At 51.6% G+C, this 20,308-nt stretch overlaps 1 protein-coding gene across 3 annotated transcripts; it reads left to right on the forward strand.

Moving 5' to 3' along the window:
• The first annotated feature begins 350 nt into the window (after positions 1-350).
• On the forward strand, positions 351-20,077 carry PKM (pyruvate kinase M1/2). 3 transcript variants are annotated; one of them, XM_014251134.2, is made up of 11 exons: positions 351-503; positions 5,864-6,033; positions 6,402-6,493; positions 9,382-9,513; positions 9,705-9,891; positions 10,692-10,962; positions 11,220-11,370; positions 12,505-12,657; positions 16,318-16,484; positions 18,549-18,730; positions 19,279-20,077. In XM_014251134.2, exons 2-11 carry the CDS (start codon positions 5,883-5,885, stop codon positions 19,383-19,385), a joined length of 1,593 nt encoding a protein of 530 aa, XP_014106609.1. In that variant the 5' UTR covers positions 351-503; positions 5,864-5,882; the 3' UTR covers positions 19,386-20,077. The 3 variants fall into 3 exon arrangements, with proteins under 3 accessions (XP_014106609.1, XP_087919463.1, XP_087919462.1); XM_088063337.1 differs by lacking the exons at positions 351-503; positions 16,318-16,484 and adding exons at positions 5,594-5,649; positions 15,728-15,894; XM_088063336.1 differs by lacking the exon at positions 351-503 and adding an exon at positions 5,594-5,649.
• Positions 20,078-20,308: the final 231 nt, after the last annotated feature.

Genomic DNA, 20,308 nt, shown 5'->3' on the forward strand with positions numbered 1-20,308 from the left:
GTGTCCTCGTGGCCCCACTACAGAGACTCCACATTGGCCCCCAGTGTCCTCTGGAAGGTCTCAGGACCCTCCAAAGCACCCCAAAACACCCAGATCCGCTGCTCCCCCCCACAAAAGTGAGGGACCCTTGAGGTGAGGTGGAAGTTTGGTGTGAGCTGGGGGACCCGCTGTGAGTTAGGCCGCGATCCCTTACAGAGCATCACGCCGGGCCGCGGTCCCTTTAAGGCGACGGCCACTCACTGCCCGCGCGCGCGGCGGCTGCGCCGCCTCCTCATTGGCCAGCCGGGCGCGTGCTGTGACTCAGAGCTACCCCCGTGCTTTGTGCATCCGCCCGTGAAAGTAGCCCCGGCGCCCCGCCCTTGTGGCCCCCACCAGAGCGGCGGCGGAGGGATCCGTTGGGGGCGGTGCTGCGGCCAGCCGGGATCACCTTGGCGGGGCGTGGGGGCGGCGCGCAGAGCGGCAGCGGCGCTCGGACGGAGAGGAGCGTGACTGTACAGCGGCAGGTAACGGCGGCCTGTGGGGCGGCGAGCGGTGGGGCCGGCTGGTCCCGCCGTTATCCCCGTGTTTCCGCCGCCGGGAGAGGGTCCCCCCGGGCGGCGGCTGAGGGGAGGGGGCGCGCGCCCTATGGGCCGGTTGAGGAGGGGGCGCGCGGGGGGCTCGCGGTGCCGACCACGTGGCCGCCGGCGGCCCCAGCCCCCCGTCCTCTCCCTCTGCCTCCTCGAGCATCCCCCCGAGACCCCCACACCGGGGAACGGCCTTTCCGAGCATCCCCCTGTGATCCCAGTCGGGATCGCCCGCTTCGAGCATCCCTTCCGGTCCCACGCCGGGGAACGCCGGCTCCGAGCATCTCCCCGCGGCCCGCACCGGGAAATGGGTGCGCGGCGAGGGTCCGGTCTGTGGTGCGAGGGCCCGGGGGAACGGAGCGGGACACGCACGAGCGGGGAGCCCCGCGGTGCCCTGCGGCCGTTCCGTTAAGCGGAGCGCGGCGCGCCGCTGCGGCTGCAGCCCGGGTCCTGCAGGCCCGGCAGTGCCGGGGGAGCTGCTGCGAGGCTGAGTCAGAGGCACACGGAGTGAGGCGCTAGGCCGCCGCCGCCCCCCCGCGCCTGCACTAAAAGCCGGCAGTTCCCCGAAGGGCATCAGCTTAAATCAGCGTCCGGCTCACTGCACCCACCATTGATGCTGCAGTCTCTTCCCGGCCCCCCCGGCGACAAGGGAAGGCCCCTTCAGAATTAATCTTCTCCCGTAATTGTGCCTGCTTAGACACGTCCAGCTGATTTGGACAGTTTCTTGAACTGTGACAACCTTTCAAACGTGTTTAAACCCCTTTTGAGAGCTACCAGGGCATGAATAGCGCTTTTGTCGGGAGACAATGGCAACCTCCCGACTGTCTCCTCAGACTACTAAAAGTAGACGGCAATCTCTGAAAACCTGCTTTGTTCTGATAAGGCAACTCCGTATCGGCGAGGCCCAGGTTAACAAGAAAATCAGTGTTTTATGGGAGTTTTTGTCACGTTAAAGTGTTAACTCTCCTGCTGTTACTCATCGTGACTTGCCTTGGCTCAAAGGTGCGATGACAAAGAGGTTTTTGGTTATTCAGACACGTCCAGGGACTTGTGCAATTAGAATTAAAAAAAGAGAAATAAAAAATCCAACAATAAAACTTGTAATTTCACGCCCAAGATCCCGTTTATAGAGCAGAATTCTGGCCAATACAAAGGCGTTCGATGGGTTAATGGGCCGTGCTGGTGCCAGCAGGTTTCCAGCCCATCACCGGATTAAGCAGAAGGTTTTTGTTCGAAGCAGTAAGCACTTCTTCGAGCCACGTGCTTGAACCGGGGACTTCTGCCTGTGAAACCCTTCTGAGAAACTTGGTAAAGAGCTTGGAGAGTGCAGCAGCCTGCATATTTTATTACCTACTCCGTTTTCCATCTAAATATATTATTAAAACCTCCATCAACCTGTTAGCCAGAGTGATCCACCGCCGGCCTTACTTCCCTTTCCACCCAACAAATTGATAATTTAATTTGATGGGAGCAAGACATTTCCCAGGCGGGCTGCAGCACGTGCATGGTCCTTTATCTCCTGCCTAGCCCTTGTTCTCCCGGGGGAAGATGGAGCCGCAGCGGGTGGTGATGGATGGCACGTAGGGAATGGGGCTGCAGTACCGGGGCACAGCCACGTGCAGCATTCTCCGTCCTGGAGTGGGGATGCAGCGCAGTGGTCTGCACTTCTGCCTAGTTAAATTCGAAAAAAAAAAAAACAAACCAAGCTTTCTTTTATCGTGTAAAGCAGGTTTTTACAGCTTGCCTGAAGGCAGCCAGGTGTATTTTTGCTGAAAGGCTCCTTGTCCTCTGCAAGGTTAAGCCTGTAGGTGTGTCCTACAAATATCCTCGAGATAAATCTTTCTCGTCACCAAACATCCGATGCTTGCCACCTCCTCCTTATTTTTTTAGTTAAGCCTTCGAGGGGAGGGCAGCTCAGCAAAGGCACGGCTGAGCCAGCAGCACACAAGGAAGGTGCCAGAGCCAGCCTGACCTTCCTGATCCCCGTTGCCAAAAAGCTGGAGAGGCAGCTCCGTTGTGGGTCTCTCCTCCCGTGGATCTGCAGCTCACTTGTTGGGGAGAGCGTCGGCCAGCAGGGAGCAGGTGGTGGCTCCTGGATTCCATCCAGGCTTGCAGAAAAGGGGTGGAATTTTGGGGGGGCCATTTTGTCCTTACCAAACGATGAGACACCACCTTTGGCACTAGCTTCATGGCAGGATTGTGCTGTCCTCCCTCTCTGGGAGAGGGGGTGCCAGGCCAGGGTAAAAACCCACTTCTTTACAGAGCTGCATTTCTCTGTTGAGTGCCTTTAGTTCTGGAATGAGCAAAGCTGATATTTTTCTAGGCTGCTTTTAGGAATCTGAAGGCCTGCCTGGTTTCATAACCCTGCCCTGAGCGCTAACTCAAACCATTTCTGCCTCTGGGCAGGGACACTGGGCATGAGCAGCCTTGTTCTGCAGCATCTGTGAGGTTGTGTAAGTGAGACTGACCAGTAAATCCCGAGTCATGGCCACCCCCTGGGAGCCTCCTGTCTGGAATTCCTGCAGGCAATGACACAGCTCTGGTGCTGTCGCCTGGGGACAGCCCCTGCTGCAGTTTTTACTTCCCTTTGTCACCAGTAACAGCAAAGACTTGACCCTGCGTGGGGATTGCCTGGGTGGGGATTGCTGCTTCCTCTCCTTTCTCTATCCCCAAGGGGCATATCTGGAGAAACCATGATTTTAGGCTTTCTCTCATCTGGCCCGTGGAGTGAGCTGGCTGGAATTAGTCACCTGGCTACAGTAAAACCCAGTCCCGACCTCAAATGGCTCACTCTGGAATATTCAGGAGCTGTGGAGATACCAGGCATCATTGGGACACCCTGCCTGAAGAATGGGCAGGTCCAGTAATAAATTCAGGGATTTAATCGTTACTCCTTGAGGAATGAATTCGGGTTTATTCAGTGCTGGAAACATTCAGGCATTGTAGGATATTGCTCAGCTCCCGTTCCCTCACTCTGCCCCGACTGAGTGCTCTTGTGTTTTCTGGTGTCCTGGAAGTCTTTGCTCCCCTGTTTGATGTTAAAAAAAAGCAGAGTAGTGGGAAATGCCAGGCATTCCTGTTATAAATATGAGACTGGTCATTCCAGTAAAATTCAGTCGATGCCTTGTTAAATGCACGGTGAAGGAAGGCAGGAGGGAGTACTAAGACGACTCTTGGTGGTCGTGGGCACGGTGCTGTGGACACATGGGTGTTTGGGATACTTTCTGGCTCCTGCGTTTCTGCTCTCACCCCTGGACAAGGTCACTGTGTCTGCGCTTCATTTTTCTGAGCCCTCTGAACTGCTGGAAAGTGAACTTTTCCTTTCTCATTATAATTATATTTGCAAATGACTTGAGTGGGTGGGGGATTTCCATGAGGCAGGGAGAATTTGCTTGACTATTTTTTATAAAATATTTTTATTTATTCCAAGTTGTGCTCTGGCCACAGTTTCCGTGTTGGGATACCATTGTTCAGTGTTTCTCTTGTTCCTAGAAGCTGTGCAAACCTGATTCCCTGTGCGTGGAGGTGATTTCCCAGCAAAGGCTTGTTTTTTTTGGCATCTGAGGAAGCTGACACTGCTCTGCAAGTGTCGGAGGGTGCAACAGCAAGTGTTAGAGGGCTGAAACACAATGTTTTAGGACTGACCAGAGGGTTTTCCTATAATAATGAGACTTTCTTGGGCTTTTTATGTGGGCAGACCTTCTTGTAGTGACTCCGGTGATTCAGCAGCTTCTGGCAGGGCTGAGGGAAAAGAGGCTTTGCCAGGTCAAATTATGGTTTTTGCTGGCCTGGCTGCTCTGTGGCGCATGGCAGCGCAGTGAGGGTGAGTCAGGGCTGCCTGCGCGAGGATCTGCACGTAGGAGAGGAAGGGCTGGGCTGCGGAGCAGGGGAGGAGCATCGGGGCCAGGCAGCACAGGATGACACCAGGCAGGCTGGCAGGGTATGGTCTGACCCTCACTGTGCTCAATCCTGCCAGCTCAGGCAGAGTTTTTGGGTTTATTGGTGCCTCTGTGTCAAAGCTGGATGTGCTGAGCTGGCTGGTGTGTGCCTTTCATGCCGTGGTTTTTTGGTGGGCTTTGTGTGCCTGGGGTGGGCTGAACAAAAGCTCAACTCCAGAACTGCTCTGTCCCAGCTTTTAGCTGAGCCCCAGCCCATGTTGCTATAAGCACATCTTGGAGATGAAGGTGGCTCATGCCCACTCTTGAGTGTCACCCATGTGCCCAGGACATGGAGTTGGAAGTTAAACCAATCTTTAAAGGCAAAATGAGTGATCCGCCCATGCCATAGTCACCACCTTGCATCACTCTTTTCCCAGAGGCTTTGGTAATGCTAGGATTTTAGCCTGGCCAGGTCCAAGAGACAAAGCTTTGAGTTGCCACTACTACCTGAGAACACAATTATTGCAGTTAGAAATGCTTGGGGCACCCAGTACTGCTGTAAAATGAGTGTTCTCCCATCTCAGTGGACTGTTAGCCTCAGCTCAGCTTCTTCTTTGAAGGATAGGTTCCTGAAAAATAGGCTGGCCCTGCTGTTGTGGGGACTCTGTAGTCCAGAGGAGGCAAACAGCCTGAGTTCTGAGAGTTTTTTTTAATCCAAATGTTAAAAAATACAACCAGTTTTAAACTGTACAAGAAATTTCTGGTGCTGTGGATGAAGGGGAGTGCAGGGGGTAGGGGAGACCTGCAGCATCTTCAGTCAAAGAGGGACTCTAAATGTATCACATCTTCAGTCTTTTACGTGTTCTCTGCCAAAGTGTTGTGTTTAATCAACTCAAGTCTGCTCACTTGTCCAGGCTTAAAGGATGGGGTTTAGGCTTATGTGGACTTTGCCGTGATTAGGTGCTCCTGGGCAGAAGGCTGCCCATGTCCGGCTGTGCCGCAGTCACGCCAGCGCTGAGCTGCCCCGCTCCCAAGTGGGATGGGAAGCGCAGTTGAGGCCTGTAGGAGAAATGAGCGGAGAGCTGGGAGGGAGGAGGCAGAACCTCTGCCTGCGCACTCAAGTGCTTGAATTTTGTTGCGTTGTGTAGCTCCAAGGGAAGACTGGCAATGAAGAGAAGCTATGAAGGGAACATCTGCATAGAAGGCAGGTGAGCTTTGGGTGGTCCATGTGGGGGAATGACATGGAAATAGAAATGTGCCTTGCCTGTTAGGACTTTCAAATAGGAACATAAAGATAGTTTGACCCAGTAGCAGCTTTCTTGTTACCTCCATATTCATCTCATGGTTGTCTTGGTGTCTCTGCTTGATGGGCAAGTTGGGGTGGGTGATTCCCAAACCTGGCACCACTTTCTTCCCTTGCAGACACAGGAATCGAGTGACCATGTCGAAGCACCACGATGCAGGGACCGCTTTCATCCAGACCCAGCAGCTGCATGCTGCCATGGCAGACACCTTCCTGGAGCACATGTGCCGCCTGGACATCGACTCGGAGCCAACCATCGCCAGAAACACTGGCATCATCTGCACCATTGGTAGGCCATTCCTAGATAGGAGAGAATTGCAGCTCGGAGCCCACACCTTGGTGAAACTTATTAGGGAAGTTGTGAGAGGGATCTGGCTTTCATCCCTTGCCAGGGCTGAACTTGTGTGGTGAAGAATCATGACTTTCCCATATTTGCCTGACTTATGTTATTGCTGGGAGTGAATCCAGCATCCAGTGAAATGAGAATCGCTTGGGTTCTGCTGCACTCCGTGGGCAAGTTAAAACAATATTTGCTGCTGTAACGCTGAGCAATGCTGTATCCATTTACCTTTTCTTTTCCACATGAATCAACCTGGTCTGTGTGGGTTACCTCATTATTTTTCCAAAGTTAACGTTCAAACTGTTTCTTCCTCCTAGGCCCGGCCTCCCGCTCTGTGGACAAACTGAAGGAAATGATTAAATCTGGAATGAACGTTGCCCGCCTCAACTTCTCTCACGGCACCCACGAGGTAAGGCTGGGGCCTGAGCTGCTACAGCCCATGTGTGTCTGCTGATCCTGTCCCTCAGGGAGAAGGGAAATCCTGCTTCATCCAGACCATCCTTGGTGTGGGAAGGTCAAATAGCTGCCTTTGGGGAAAGCATGCTGGTTGTACATACTGAGCCAATGATAACATTGAAGTGTATTTTCTGAGCAATTTTGAAAGTAATTAAATTCCTCACCCTGCCCTGTAGCAGGGAGACAGGTAGCTGGTATTTGACACCGTGGGCCAACTGCTTGCCATGAAATCCTTCAGTTCTTCCTCACATTGTGCTATTCCCAGAGCTGCTGATTCCTGGTGAGCAGCAGAAGCTGAGAAGACCTGTCCCTGTTTTGCACCTCTGCAGGAGGTCACACTATCAGTTAATCTCACTTCTTGTTCCATTGCTGGGGATTTTGCAAGCAGGCGATCAATGAATAACCCTGATCAAAATGCATCTCTTATTAGTGATTTGATGTAATTACTGTGCCCAGTGGGAAGAATGGGCTCCTGGGTTTTCTGGCTAAGCAGCTGCTCCGGGTGTGTTCCTGGCGCTCTGGAAGATCCCACCATAGGGCCTGGGATGTGGTGTGGTGAGCTTAGAAGAATAAGGTCAAAAGAAATCAACACTCTATGACAGTCAAGCCCTATTGCTATAAATAGCTGAGGTCTTCAGTGATACTGGAGGAGCTGAGGATCCCATTCTGCTGAGGCTTTTTTTTTGTTGGTTTTTTTTTTTCCTGACCTTGGCCGCTTTCCAGCTTTTAAAATGTCACCCAGTAGCAGCTGTAGGTGGCTTTACATAGTCACCCATGAGCCTCGTGCTGTGTAACAGCTTGGCCTTTCACCCTGGTGGCCTTTAATGGGCACAGGGCCGTGTCAGGATCAAAAGGGCTGATACTTAACTGTGGGCAGCCATCAGACCTTGACTAACCACACTGGGATGGTGTTATGCCTTGCAGTTGGGAAATCAGCTTGGAGGAAGAATAGTGTGGAGTAGGTGCATCCCAGGAGCTGAATCTGTGTGGCTGGGTGGCTCTTGGGCCAGGTGGCATGTCAGGGAGTTGGTGGCCAGGCTGAAGCTGGGAATTCTCACCCCGTGAGAATTCCCAATTGCTGCGGTCTGTGAGCTTGGCTGAGGTTTTCCTGCTTTGTGTGACATCTAATTGTACATTTCACTCCAACAAAGCTGACTGCAGGCACTGGTGTGGCTGTCACCTGCAGAGTGTGACCATCAGGCACAGCCAGTGCTAAGTTTGTGTCCCCTCCTGGCTCCTTCAAAACATCCCAGTTTCCAGTGAAGCCCCGAAGAGTTTCCATCTGTCACAGGTGTTTCAGTTCAGAAACCCCAAAGCATTTACCAGAGCTTGAGCTTTAACAGAGGTGCTTTGGCACCTGCCTGGCTCTGTTTTACATAGAATAAAAACGGCTTTTACCTCTGCCTGCATTCCTGTTCTGCATGTGTAACTCCTCAGAAAGTCAGACTCCCTAGGAGCCAGTTAATCCTGGATATCAAGCTAAAATGGAAAAACCCCAGGAGGCTGGGTTCAGATGGGTGTTGTGGCACTGTCAGGGCTCGTTTTCTGCGCTGCATCCACCCCACCTGCAGTGCCTGGAAGGGTCAGGGCCATCTCATTCCCATCTTGCACACTCAGTCAGTAAACTGACTCATTTTTCTGCTATAAAGAGTTATCAGCTGTTAAGTATTTCTGGCTAAAGGGCACACATGTGAACATGGCTTTTTCCAGCCTCACCTTCCTGGTGCTGGCTTATCATCCCTGATTTACTGAAGCCTGTGTGGAGGGCTCGTGTTGGGGTGGGTGACTGGCACGAGGAGACCAGGTGTTCCAGATGAGTCAGGTCAAACTTCATCAGTCCATGTGGCACAGAGAGGAAAGGCTATGTCTTACCCACTAAAGTCTGTCAAGTGTTACACAACTCTTACTAGCTGTATGTAGTTAAGGTTATCTCTTAATGTTGTTTAAACAAGCAAAGTAAACTGCTGGCCATCTGTAGCATATTTGAGGGAGCTGGGATGGGTTTTGTCACAAAATTATCTTAAAGCTGGCAGCATTTAGCAAAATGCTCTTGCAAACAAGGTTTGGAAGCCAGGCGTGTGGTGCTGGAGTATTGAACTGTCTGTGATTGCTTTGACTCTGGAAATAAACTGTAAATATTTACACAGATAACGTTCTTTTAGCAAATCCTTTATCTGTGGGAATTTAGGCCAAAGAATGAAAAGCCTGTCCACCTGCAGGACTGATAGTGGCTCAGGCTGGAAGTGTGTGTGGGAGCTGGCAGTGTGGAGAGGCATCATCTTCCCTTGCTCTGCTGTGAGGAGGAGCACAGCTGTCGGTGGCACTGTGACATTCTTCTGCTATCAGGTGTCTTTCAGTGCACACAGCTGCTGCTGCTGTGAGTATTGTGGTGTGTTGAATAGGCAACACAGGAAAGCTTTTGAAGAAGTTACTCTTGTTGGCTGGTGAGCCATCTTCAAGTGGCAGATGTGTGTCCTCATGGAAAATGACTTCAGCCGGACCTTGGGACTGTCTCCTTGAATTGTCCCTATGGAATTAGTGCTGTGGGCACACCAGATAACTTCCAGACTCCACCTTCATGGCAGGAAGTATCTTCATGCCACACTTCATGGCAGGTGTATCCTTGCACTCTGCTTTACTGGAAGCTTAAATTTTGGGTTAAATTTTATAAATAAATATATATAAGATGTATAAATGAAAATGGGTTTAATTTTGAAGGTAGAACTGAAAGTTAGAGCAGAATTGTATTTTTGGACAGCCTCTGGGGTGCACAGGGGTCTTTTCTGTAAGCAGCAGAGATGAACCAGCTTTACCTTTCCATCTTTTTTCTTTTCTTGCCAGTATCATGAGGGCACAATCAAGAATGTGCGAGAAGCCACAGAGAGCTTTGCCTCTGATCCCATCACCTACAGACCTGTGGCTATTGCACTGGACACCAAGGGACCTGAAATCCGAACTGGACTCATTAAGGGAGTAAGTTGCTTTTTTTTATCCCATGTTTTTCACCACTTAGACTGGATACCCTGTTAAGCCTGTGGCCCTTTCCAAGCTAAAAAAGCACCATAGGAAGCAAGGTAACAAACCACCTCCCAGAAGTTCTGAAAAACTGCTGTGAGCTGGGAGGTGGTGGTGTGCTGGTTTTTACTGGTTTTGTTGTCACACAGAGTGGCACAGCAGAAGTGGAGCTGAAGAAGGGCGCAAACCTCAAAGTGACCCTGGATGATGCCTTCATGGAAAACTGTGATGAGAACACGCTCTGGTTGGACTATAAGAATCTCATCAAAGTTGTAGAAGTTGGCAGCAAAATCTATGTGGATGATGGTCTGATTTCTTTGCTGGTGAAGGAGAAAGGTGGGTAATAGCCATTTCAGCTCTGCCTGTTTCGGTTTTCCTTAGGACATTACTTGTGCTTTTCCCTCCAGTAGCTGTTTCTTAGCTTGCAGTTGTGTGTTGAAGAAAGGAGAACATAGTTTTTGATGGTAGTGAGACTTTGAGCTAAATTTCTCTATCTCAAGTGTAGGAACTTTACAAAAACTAACTTCAGCTGGGTTTCACTGGGCTGGCATCTAAACCTCATCTTCAAAGGGGAATGTGTGGTAGGGCCATACCACTGTTCATGATCAGCCAGGCTAATTCATGCTCTTAATGCAGGATTTAACTAGTTTTACAGCACAGACCCTGGGCTTTGTAGCTAGAGACAGAACTAGTTTTAACTGGTAATGTAGAGGCAAGGTTACTTCCATGATACTCCCTTTATAGTGCTGCCTAAATTGCTCTAGCCTCAAGCCTCTAATCTGTGAGCATGTAGGGAGTGGGAAGTGAGGCTTTTGGGGTGCTCAGTTTGATGTTGCTGGGCTCTGTGTGCAAAACTGCAGCCTGCTAGCTTTTCTTGGGGGAGGCAATCCCAACCTCCTGCAGGGGACAGCTGATATCTTATCCAGGAACAGCCTAGAAGTTGTTTTAGACCAATCTATCGTGTTCCCAAGGGTAAACTGCAAGCTCGTGTGGTACAGAAATGCTCTGAAGAGCTGGGATGTGCTTTTTATCGCGTGTGCCACTGTTGGCACTGCAGTTCCCAGGCAGGGAGGTGGTGTGGGAGCTGGTAGCAGGAGCTATCCCATAGACACTGACCGTGGGAACACATTTTTCAGGGAAGGACTATGTTATGACGGAGATTGAGAACGGCGGCATGCTTGGCAGCAAGAAGGGCGTGAACCTGCCTGGTGCTGCCGTCGACCTGCCCGCTGTCTCTGAAAAGGATATTCAGGACCTAAAATTCGGTGTGGAGCAGAACGTGGATATGGTGTTTGCTTCCTTCATCCGCAAGGCTTCTGATGTCCACGCTGTCAGGAAGGTGCTGGGGGAAAAGGGAAAGAACATCAAGATCATCAGCAAGATTGAGAACCATGAGGGTGTGCGCAGGTGAGACTTGTGCAGGGGATGCTTTGAGTTTGTCAAACTGAAATACAGCAACTCACACTCCCTTGCTGTAGCTTCAGACAGCTTTGTGTAGCACTGAATATGTGCTGTGCCTTGCTCCTGGTTTTCTTCCTCTTTCCTTGGCATTGCAGGAACCCAAACAGCCCATGCAAAGCATGTGTGCTCCTTTCAGAGGACAGACAGATGGGAAGGTGCTTTGCAGAACAAATGGGATAACACAGCTCTTCTCTTGCTGTCAGGTTTGATGAGATCATGGAGGCCAGCGATGGCATTATGGTGGCCCGCGGTGACCTGGGAATCGAGATCCCGGCTGAAAAAGTCTTCCTTGCCCAGAAGATGATGATTGGGCGCTGCAACAGGGCTGGCAAACCTATCATCTGTGCCACTCAGGTACTGGAAGTACCTTAGGCTCCTCACTGCCAGAGTCTGGCCAGGAGGGAATGCTGGGGGCATTGCCATGGGTTGATGGCGTTGGTTAAAGAGTGAGATGCAGAAAGGTTTTGCTCATAGCCAAAGAGCTCATATTTAGGCATTTCTGTGTTTGGGATCTTTTCCAATTGGATTACAGGACCTCTTGCCAAAGGTTCTACACCTCAAAAGATTGTGTAGTAATGAGCCTTTGGGGCTGCCCTTGGAAAGTCGTGGGAAGAATGGCACATGCTTTTCCTTGGCATCTTGTGGCAGCACATCCCTGCCTGACAGGGAAGGCTTGCTGGGGTTCCCAGATCTCTTAGAAAGTGTACCCACACTGCAGCTTAAGAAGGAACTGAGTAAAGGATCCATCTCGTTTTTCTGGGAGTGGTAGGGATCACATGCACAGTCCTCGAGCACTGGGAGGACTGGTTTCCTGGCTGTCCTTGCTCTACACACAGGCTGTGGAAGGTGAAGACTGTCTTTAGACAGCAGTCATTAAACAAGGTTCTGGATTTCTGTCGGCATATGCTCCTTTTTCCTGTATTGCTACAGAAATGCAGCTGGAACACAGCCTCAGGCAGTGTCCCATGGTGTTAAACAAGTGGTGAGCTCCAGCTGAGGGGAAGCTGAGCACCTGAGGAAGGCAGGAGAACTGGCCAGACTTGGGGTGTGGAAAGGGATTAGGAAGTAATAACCTGATGGAAAGCTGTTCTGTTTTCCACTCTTTTAAGTGGGGATGCTTAGAAGGCTGGTGGAGTTAACTGTTCTGAGTTTACTACCCTGTACATACTGTCTAAAGGATTTGAAATCTTGTGTTGGGGGAAGGTGACTTCATTGGTGCAGACCCTGCTCTTTATGACTTCTAGATGATAAAATCCCCAAATTTGAGAATGTATTTGAAATGGGTATAAAATGGAATGTTCTCCTTACTGGTGGAGGTTTTGAATCAAAGCTGGTTTAGGGGCCAGCCCCCTTCTCTGTTCCATACCCATGGAGAACTCCTGGAGTCTTTAGGTTGCATCCCACTTTCTGCCCAAGCCACAAGGAGTATTGAAGTTCAGCTGCTTCTTCTGGCAGTGTGTTGATCCCTGTGGGTTTGTTCTCTCCCAGATGCTGGAAAGCATGATCAAGAAGCCTCGCCCAACACGTGCCGAGGGCAGCGACGTCGCCAATGCTGTCCTGGACGGAGCGGACTGCATCATGCTCTCCGGGGAAACAGCCAAGGGAGACTATCCCCTCGAGGCTGTGCGCATGCAGCACGCTGTGAGTACTGCCCTGCCCTGCCTTGCCCTGCTGGGGACAGGACCACCTTGCTCTAGGCCACCTGAGCTGGCTGCTCAAAGGCCTAAATGGACCTGGCTGCCTAAAGTAGCCATTTCTTTACTCACACTCTGCTGTGTGTGATTTTTTTTGAACAAACATGGTCCTGAGGGCCTGGCATCTCACTTTGTGTGCTCCAGACTTGCCAAGCAGAGCTGGAAGCTGCTCTGTAATGCTGAGCTGTAAAACTTCCCATTTCTTTTTGCCATTACTTCAACAGAAATGTCATCCAATGTCCTGCAATTGCAGCAACATTGCAATTGCAATGCCATCCGAGTGCAGTGGCATATTAAATGCCTTAAACTATTGCAGGGTCAAGGAGATGCTTTAAGCAGTTTATCTATAAATAATGAAAGGTTTTGGCTGAGTCCTGCGTGGGAGGGGGTGGGGAGGCTCCTGAGGGTGATTTACAGTACTGTTGCATTCAGCACCTGCTGCGTGCGGGGGGTTGGGGGTTTGTTGCATGAGTATTGACAGCACCATATTTTTACATGCCTGAACTGCCAGAAACCTCTGCTCTGCTTCAAGTTCGTGTTTCAGCTGATAAAAGCCTGATGTCAAGTACCTGTGAGCATTGCTGCTCCCCTGTTACCAGCGCTGTGAATCACAGCAGTGGTAACTAACAAGTTCTAACTCTCACCAGTTTTATTTGTAGTTCAGGTTCTATAGGTTATTCAACTCAGCCAGTGTTGGTTTGCAGTGTGTTACCTAAACATCTTTTACCTCAATACAGAGTGGTGTTTTTAGCACGAGGCAAATGCAAAATACAACTTATGATCACTGGGCAGTGGTGCTCCTTTACAGGCCGAACGCTAACAGCATCTTAAAGCTTCTCCCTCCTTTTCCAACCCCTAAATCACAAGGATCAACTGGCTACCAAGACTTGGGACCTTGCTGCAGCAAACCTTACCACCTGGGTTTCTATCCTGGCATTAATTCTTTGGTCTGAGCAGCTTGTGTTGTACCTGTAGCCTGATTTGAGGATCTGTTGCATGTGCTTCCCTCTTCCTGCAGACCTGGGCATGGTGTTCTTTCCACCAGGGCCCCTGGAGAAGCACTGAAGATTTTAACACTCTGCAGAAATTGAAATACAAATTGACTAAATGTAAGATGTTCCAGGCAGCAAGGTGCTGACTCTTATGGTAGGAGTAGATGCCAGTACAGAGAGGATCTTTCCTCGGAACTGATACACTTGTTGTTAGTCAAACCCAGAAACAATGTCCTGAGTAACCATGGTCTGGGGATCTGCAGCATGGCTGGAGCAGGTGGATGTTACCATCCAAAGTGGGCAGTAGGGAGCTTCCAAATACTGGGCAGGCTGATTGCTGAAGGTGGGAGTGGGCATCCTTGCCGTTCCACTCCAGGATCCACTCTTCAAAGCCCACCCTGGCCATGCTATGCTGCCTGATGGGACCAAGGTTTAAACAGCCTCTCCATTTTCCTTTCTTCCACCTCCCTGGTATCTCTACTCATGCACCAGCTGGAAACCCTCTACAGCTATTCCTGCCTGGGCAGATCCAACTGTGGGGTGAAGTTAAGGATTGCTGTGCCCCTGTGCAGCTGCTGTCAAAGCAGACTCCTGTATTCCCACGTTCCATTACACCTGGGGAGTGCAGGCTTCTCTCTAAAATCAGGTTTGCTCTCTGTGTTACATGGAGCTGCTGCCTTTGTACCAGGAGCTGAAAATAAAGTGCCAGGCTTCCAGCTCCTGCATTTGGAGTAAGTGTTGTGATGCAAATACTCCGCTTTTATCTAAATCCAGCAGTAACAAAATGCTTTAGGACAAGTTGGCACTGGCCTGCTGTTCCGGCCTGCTGCCTGTGTCCTGTTATTTTTAGACCTAAGATACTTAACTACTTTGGCTTAAACTGATAACTGTGGAAGGGATAATTCCCAACGTCACATAAAACAATTCATTAACACTAGAGTAGCAAAATTCTGATTTTTCTAACTCCAGAGCTTTCACTATAATGGCACATCAGTCTCTAATTTCACATGAACTTGTCATGCTTTGTGTAGCGGCTGCTCACTTTGTGGAATAACTGAGTAAAGTTGTCCTTGAGAAGATCATGAACCTTTGCATGCTTTTCTAGTCTCTGCAAGCCTTCTTTATCGGGTTGTCAGGCCTTCTGAGATGATTAAACATGATGATTCCCAGGATCCTGGGATGAACAGGTTGCTGAAGCTGTTGCCAACGTTCAGCCAGAACACAAAGCCTTTAGTTGCCTCTGTCTGTCTCATCTGTCCATATCTGGTGCTCTACAAACACCCCCAACATCTGCACTGTGACAACCCGATAAGGAAGACTTGTTCCTGTTTATTTCCCTGTTACCAGAAGGAAGTTAGTATCCCACTTGAATGTTAAGCTTTTTTGACTCTCAGGTTAAAATAAATCTTTATAGGCTCTCAAAGTGAATCTTTATTTGCTCTCAAGGTAAGCCAAATCTTCACTGACTCTAAAGTTAAACTAAATGTAACAAGGAGAGAACAGTCTTCTGCCTTCAGGGGTAACATTCAAAGTGTGTTGCTTGCATGTTGGCTTCATGAAAACTGTTCCAGCAGCACTCTGGTGTTGGGAGCCTAGGAGAGAATTCCTCTTACAGAATTGCAAGCAAGACCATGGGCAGGCAGGTAGGTGGCATAAGAGTCTCTCAAGGAAGTCATAAGCAGCCATGACAAAGCATGGTCTGGCTCTGGGCTGGCTTGTTCTGGCCCTTGAAAACTAATTTATGTTTGCCTGCTCCGTGGAACTCCCAAATGCAACAAAAATGCCGTGTTTGGAATGCCATCCCAGTGACTGGGGCCTGCCAGGATGGTTTCGCCTACCACGGTATGGTGAATCTTAGCAAAATCAAAACCTGAGAGCCAGAAAGCTTCACAGCTTAATCTTAATACCCTCTTGCATGCATTACTATGACAATTAAGCAAGTTAATGTGTCTCATATTCCTCTGGTATATCTTTCCTTCTTTTCTTTCCTCTGTTCTTTTCCTTCCCTCCCACTCGGGCCTGCAGATCGCCCGCGAGGCTGAGGCCGCAATGTTTCATCGTCAGCTGTTCGAAGAAATTTTACGCCTCAATGTTAACAACAGGGACCCTGCCGATGCCATGGCAGCGGGCGCGGTGGAGGCCTCTTTTAAGTGCTTAGCTGCAGCCCTGCTAGTCCTGACCGAGTCCGGCAGGTAGGGCTCAGAGAGGGGGCCTGGGCCGGCCCTTTCCGTGGCAAAACACACTGCACTCTAACACTGCAGTCCCTGGCCAGCTGCTCGCTGCCTGTGCCAACCTCGTGTAAGCACTGCCATGTGAGCTAACCCTGTGCCAGGGAGGGACCCCAGCAGGCCAGGAGCAGAGCGAGAGTGCCTGGCAGTTGGCATGAGTGTCACCTGAGTGTGGGCTTGACAGGGCGAGGTGCCACCGTGCCAGAAGGAGCCCTCAGGAATGGAGTGGTTCCTCTGCAGGGATGAGCTTAGTCTGAGCTCGCTGGTTAATGGCAGTGTCCAAGGCTGGCAGCTGGGATGTGGCAGCCTGTGCTGGAGCACCTCGCCCTGCCCCGTGCCCGAGTGCCTGCCGTGAGTGTTGTCTCCGAACGCGTGTTGCTCTTGTAGATTGCCCGGGAGGCCGAAGCCGCCATCTTTCACAGGCAGTTGTTTGAGGAACTGCGTCGTCTGACCCCCCTCAACTGCGACCCCACTGAGGCCGCTGCAGTTGGCGCTGTGGAAGCGTCCTTCAAGTGCTGCAGCGGGGCCATTATTGTCCTCACCAAGTCTGGAAGGTAGGAGGGGACACTGCCCCCAGGTCAAGCCTGCTGTGTCACAGGGTGGGGGAAGGAGAATCCCAAAAATGTGGCTTTGAGAGACCAGTGGAGTCAGGTTCTGGCGGTGCCTGCAGTGCTGGTTCCTCGGGAGATGGACAGACACATCCCTATGCTCCGAGTCCTCGGCCTGCCTCTGCCAGCGTGGCACCAGCTCCGAGCCCAGCCTCCCCTCACTGCTGCAAGTGGCAGTGGCGCCAGCTGGAAGAGCCAAGGGAAAATAAGTGTTGCAGCTTCAATTCAAACTTCCTGGCAAGAAATCATCAATGTAACAGTGAGGCAGAAGTTCAGTGAATGCAGAATCTATTTCATTTTTTTAAATCAAGGCTTTGGCCTTTTGTAGCAGCATCCAAGTTATTGGTCCCTTGCTGGACTTCACAGTCATCAGCCCTGCTTGCCTGAGCCCAAGGGGCGAAGAGGGCCTGCGCAGCCTGGAATTGGTAGGCAGGGAAATGGAAAGTGTTGGAAATGTCCTCTTCCAGGATTCCTTGTGCCTGCCTACAGGTAATCTCTCTGCACAGACAGGCATCAGGCAGGCACCAGGTGAGCTCAGTGGCTTCCGGTGAAATGTGCTGGAGCAATGTAGTTTGGGATTTCTGTCCGGCAATGGTGACAGCTGCCAAGCAGAGACTTGTTCGTCCAATTGAGGAATGGGAGCTGGAGCCTCATGGATCAGCTCTTCCATCTAGAGGAACTGGGCTGCCTGCTCCCAAAGCACGTCCGACCATAAGTCTCAGACTGCTTTCTGGAAGGAAATCAGGATTTCTCACATTGGATTCACACCAAAACAGTAGTGCAGCAGCAGAGGTGTGCTTGTGTATGCTGGGCACCACCTACCCGAAGATGTGGACCACCGGTGATACCTTCACCAAAATGTACAGCCTCAAATGATTGTGAGCAGAAAATGACTTTCTGCAGAGATCAGGAGGGAACTGTAAGCACCGAGTTCTGGATACCCTTGTGCTTCTAATGTTTCTTTGTCATATGTTCCAACCTTACACTTGACCTTTTTAAAGATATTTGAACTCTGATATTTGAATATTTTTAGCTGTGGATTTGGTTAACTCTTGTGAGTACCTGAATCTCCCGGATCTCTAGGGAGGCAGCTCGGACAGCGTGGGAAGGATTGTCTGAGAGCTGGCACGTGTGGTTGGGTGCTTGGAGCAGTCTGCTGGCCCCTGCTTTAAGCAGCAAATTTTGCTTCTGAGTGTTGCTGAGCTTGGCTCCACTAAACAAGGCTGCAAAAGCAAGTGGAGACACCAGCATGTCTGTTGGGAAGATGAAGCTGCAGATGCCACAGCCTTGCAGTTTGAATCTGTCTGTTTGCAGATGCTCTCACTCAGCAGTCCTCACAGAAAAGAAAGCTGTAGTTTAGTCCCCGCCCAGGCTGTGCTGCTGCTGCTATTTTAAGGCATTTTAAAGACTTTGTGCCCAACTTCCCAGTATAAAGTTTGGCCTCTGTTGCATTTGCTTCCCATGGGGTGCAGGAGCAGAGCTCTGTGGAGGAACTGGCCTGTTTGCTGGCTTCAGTAGGTATCTGGGAGGCAGATGGCTTCCTCCTTGGCATGCTTTGGGCAGCACTGCTGGCACTGGCTCTTTCCACCCTGAAAACCGGGAGCTCCTCAAAACAGGGAACTTTCAGGGACCCCTGTTGAGATGCCAAGGTCTGCTTGCAGAGGCCAGAATAAATGGCACCTCGCCACCCTAACGTAGCAACAGAGACAAGTAAAGGCTTGTTCGGGGACCAAAACACCCTGATGGCACTTGCTGAACTGGGAGGTGAGATTGTCACCACCAGTGGGGATTGCCAGTGGTGGTCTGCCCAGTTGCCTAACTGGGAGCCCAGAGCATCAAGCTGGTTGGTGAGTGGCTCTTGCGGAAACTGGTCACGTCCCCCCAGGGGTTTTGGGGAGTCCTCGTGGCTGACAGGCCTTGGGGCTGCTGTGCTCCCACAGGCCATTCCAGGTGTCCCCTCTGAGGCTGTGCTGGCTGTGTGGAGCCCCACGGTGGCTGTTTCTCCTGCAGGTCGGCACACCTGGTGTCGCGGTACCGCCCGCGGGCCCCCATCATCGCCATCACCCGCAATGAGCAGACGGCGCGCCAGGCCCACCTGTACCGCGGCATCTTCCCCGTGCTCTGCAAAGACCCTGCCCAGGATGCCTGGGCTGAGGACGTGGACCTGCGCGTCAACCTGGGCATGAATGTCGGTGAGTGGCAGCGCTCCCCCTCCCCTGGCACACGGCTCTGGCGGCACGTGGTGGCCCTGAGCACCTAGGTCATACTTTGGGGTCACTTGATAGGGACTTGTGATGGGAAGAGAGGAACTGGCTGCCTGTGTGGTAACTGGATCTGGACAGGAAACGGGCGGTGGTTGCTTGAGTGAAAGCACGTCCGATTGGGAAGTGGGGTGGTGGGTTTGGTGCAGCTGCCTTTAAGGAGTTTCCAACAGGCTTTATGGTGGTGAGTGATGGAGCTGTGACACTCATTCCTGAGGAACAAGGGAGGCCTGGAGTGGGGTTGACTCTGTCTTGCACCCCCTCCAAATCCTGTGCTGTGGAATTTTGAGCTCTGTCACAGAGAAGGGTGTCAGATGGGTGGGCAGCAGGGAAGTGGGGTTTTGATACTCTCCTGGTGCCACGACTACCATGACACAGGCAGCCTCGGTGACTTGGGGAGCAGGTGATAAGCACTGCTGCCCCATGGCAAGGAGACAGGGTGGGAGACTGGGTTCTGATGCCTCCCTCTTCTCTCCTAGGCAAAGCTCGAGGGTTCTTCAAGACCGGTGACCTGGTGATCGTGCTGACGGGCTGGCGCCCTGGCTCTGGCTACACCAACACCATGCGGGTGGTGCCCGTACCCTGAGCGCCCACTGGGCCTTCCTTCCCCTGCCCCCCTCCCCTCCCACCGCCTCACTCCCCTCCCACTGCTCAGTCTCCCCTTGCAGTAGACCAGCCATCGCTTGCGCTGTTCTCCTTGTCCCTAGAGTGGATGTAGGTTGCTAAACACCACCCAGTGCAGCAGCAGCAGGGGCAAGAGACCTTAAATCACTAAAAAAAAATATACTTGAAGTGTTTAGTTTTTTAAAAAACCTCTTCCTGTAGTTAAAGTCCTGCCTTGATATGTGTTGGAGTCAGCGTAGGAGGTTCCTGCGTGCTGCTGGGACTCCTCTTTCCTGGTGACTGTCCTCGGGCTGTGAAATGTCCCTTTCCCTGGCCCTGGTGTGGGGTTTTGGGGAAGGGGAGAGGCAATGTGTGGTCAGCCGTTCTACTGGACCCCTCCTTGCTCGAGGCAAGCTGCTACTCCCCCCTCCTGTACACGCCTCCCCAGACCCAATCCAAGGCAGATGCAGCCTTTCTCAGCTGGTGGTTTTGGGGACGGGGGCAGGGGAAGGGTGTTGGCTCCATGCACAGAGCTTCCCGTGCTCCCCTCGCAGCGTTGTCTCCTGTGTTAGTCGTGTCCCCCCACCACCCCAGAGCCCCCCCTCACCCAGCACTCCGATGGGCCCTGGGGTGGGAGAGCACAACTGTCCATCAATAAAGAGAAGCTGAAGCACCTGCCGGGCTGAGCTGCTCCTTGAGGGTTGGCAGGGGGTCTGCAGGGGTCGGGGGAGATCTGGTGGAAAAGGGCTGCGGGAGCTGGGGAGGTCTGCAAGGGGGGGGAGCGCTTAGGGTTCGGGGTGGAGTCTGCAGGGCTTGGGATGTCTGGGATCTGCAGGCATTAGGGGGGTCTGGTGTGGGGGCCTGCAGGCTCTGGGGGGAACTGCTGCGGTTTGAAGGGGGCCCAGT

Source organism: Pseudopodoces humilis, chromosome 16 (genome assembly GCF_049639895.1).
Source record: "Pseudopodoces humilis isolate 2021_Gansu_Grassland_sample_001 chromosome 16, ASM4963989v1, whole genome shotgun sequence".
Taxonomy (NCBI): domain Eukaryota; kingdom Metazoa; phylum Chordata; class Aves; order Passeriformes; family Paridae; genus Pseudopodoces; species Pseudopodoces humilis.

Coding starts and splice junctions, on each gene's coding strand:
- PKM (XM_088063337.1), top strand. CDS start 5,609: ATGAAGAGAAGCTATGAAGGGAACATCTGCATAGAAGGCAG. Junction 12,658..15,727: donor CTGTGCGCATGCAGCACGCT/GTGAGTACTGCC, acceptor TCGGGCCTGCAG/ATCGCCCGCGAGGCTGAGGC. Junction 18,731..19,278: donor CAACCTGGGCATGAATGTCG/GTGAGTGGCAGC, acceptor CTTCTCTCCTAG/GCAAAGCTCGAGGGTTCTTC.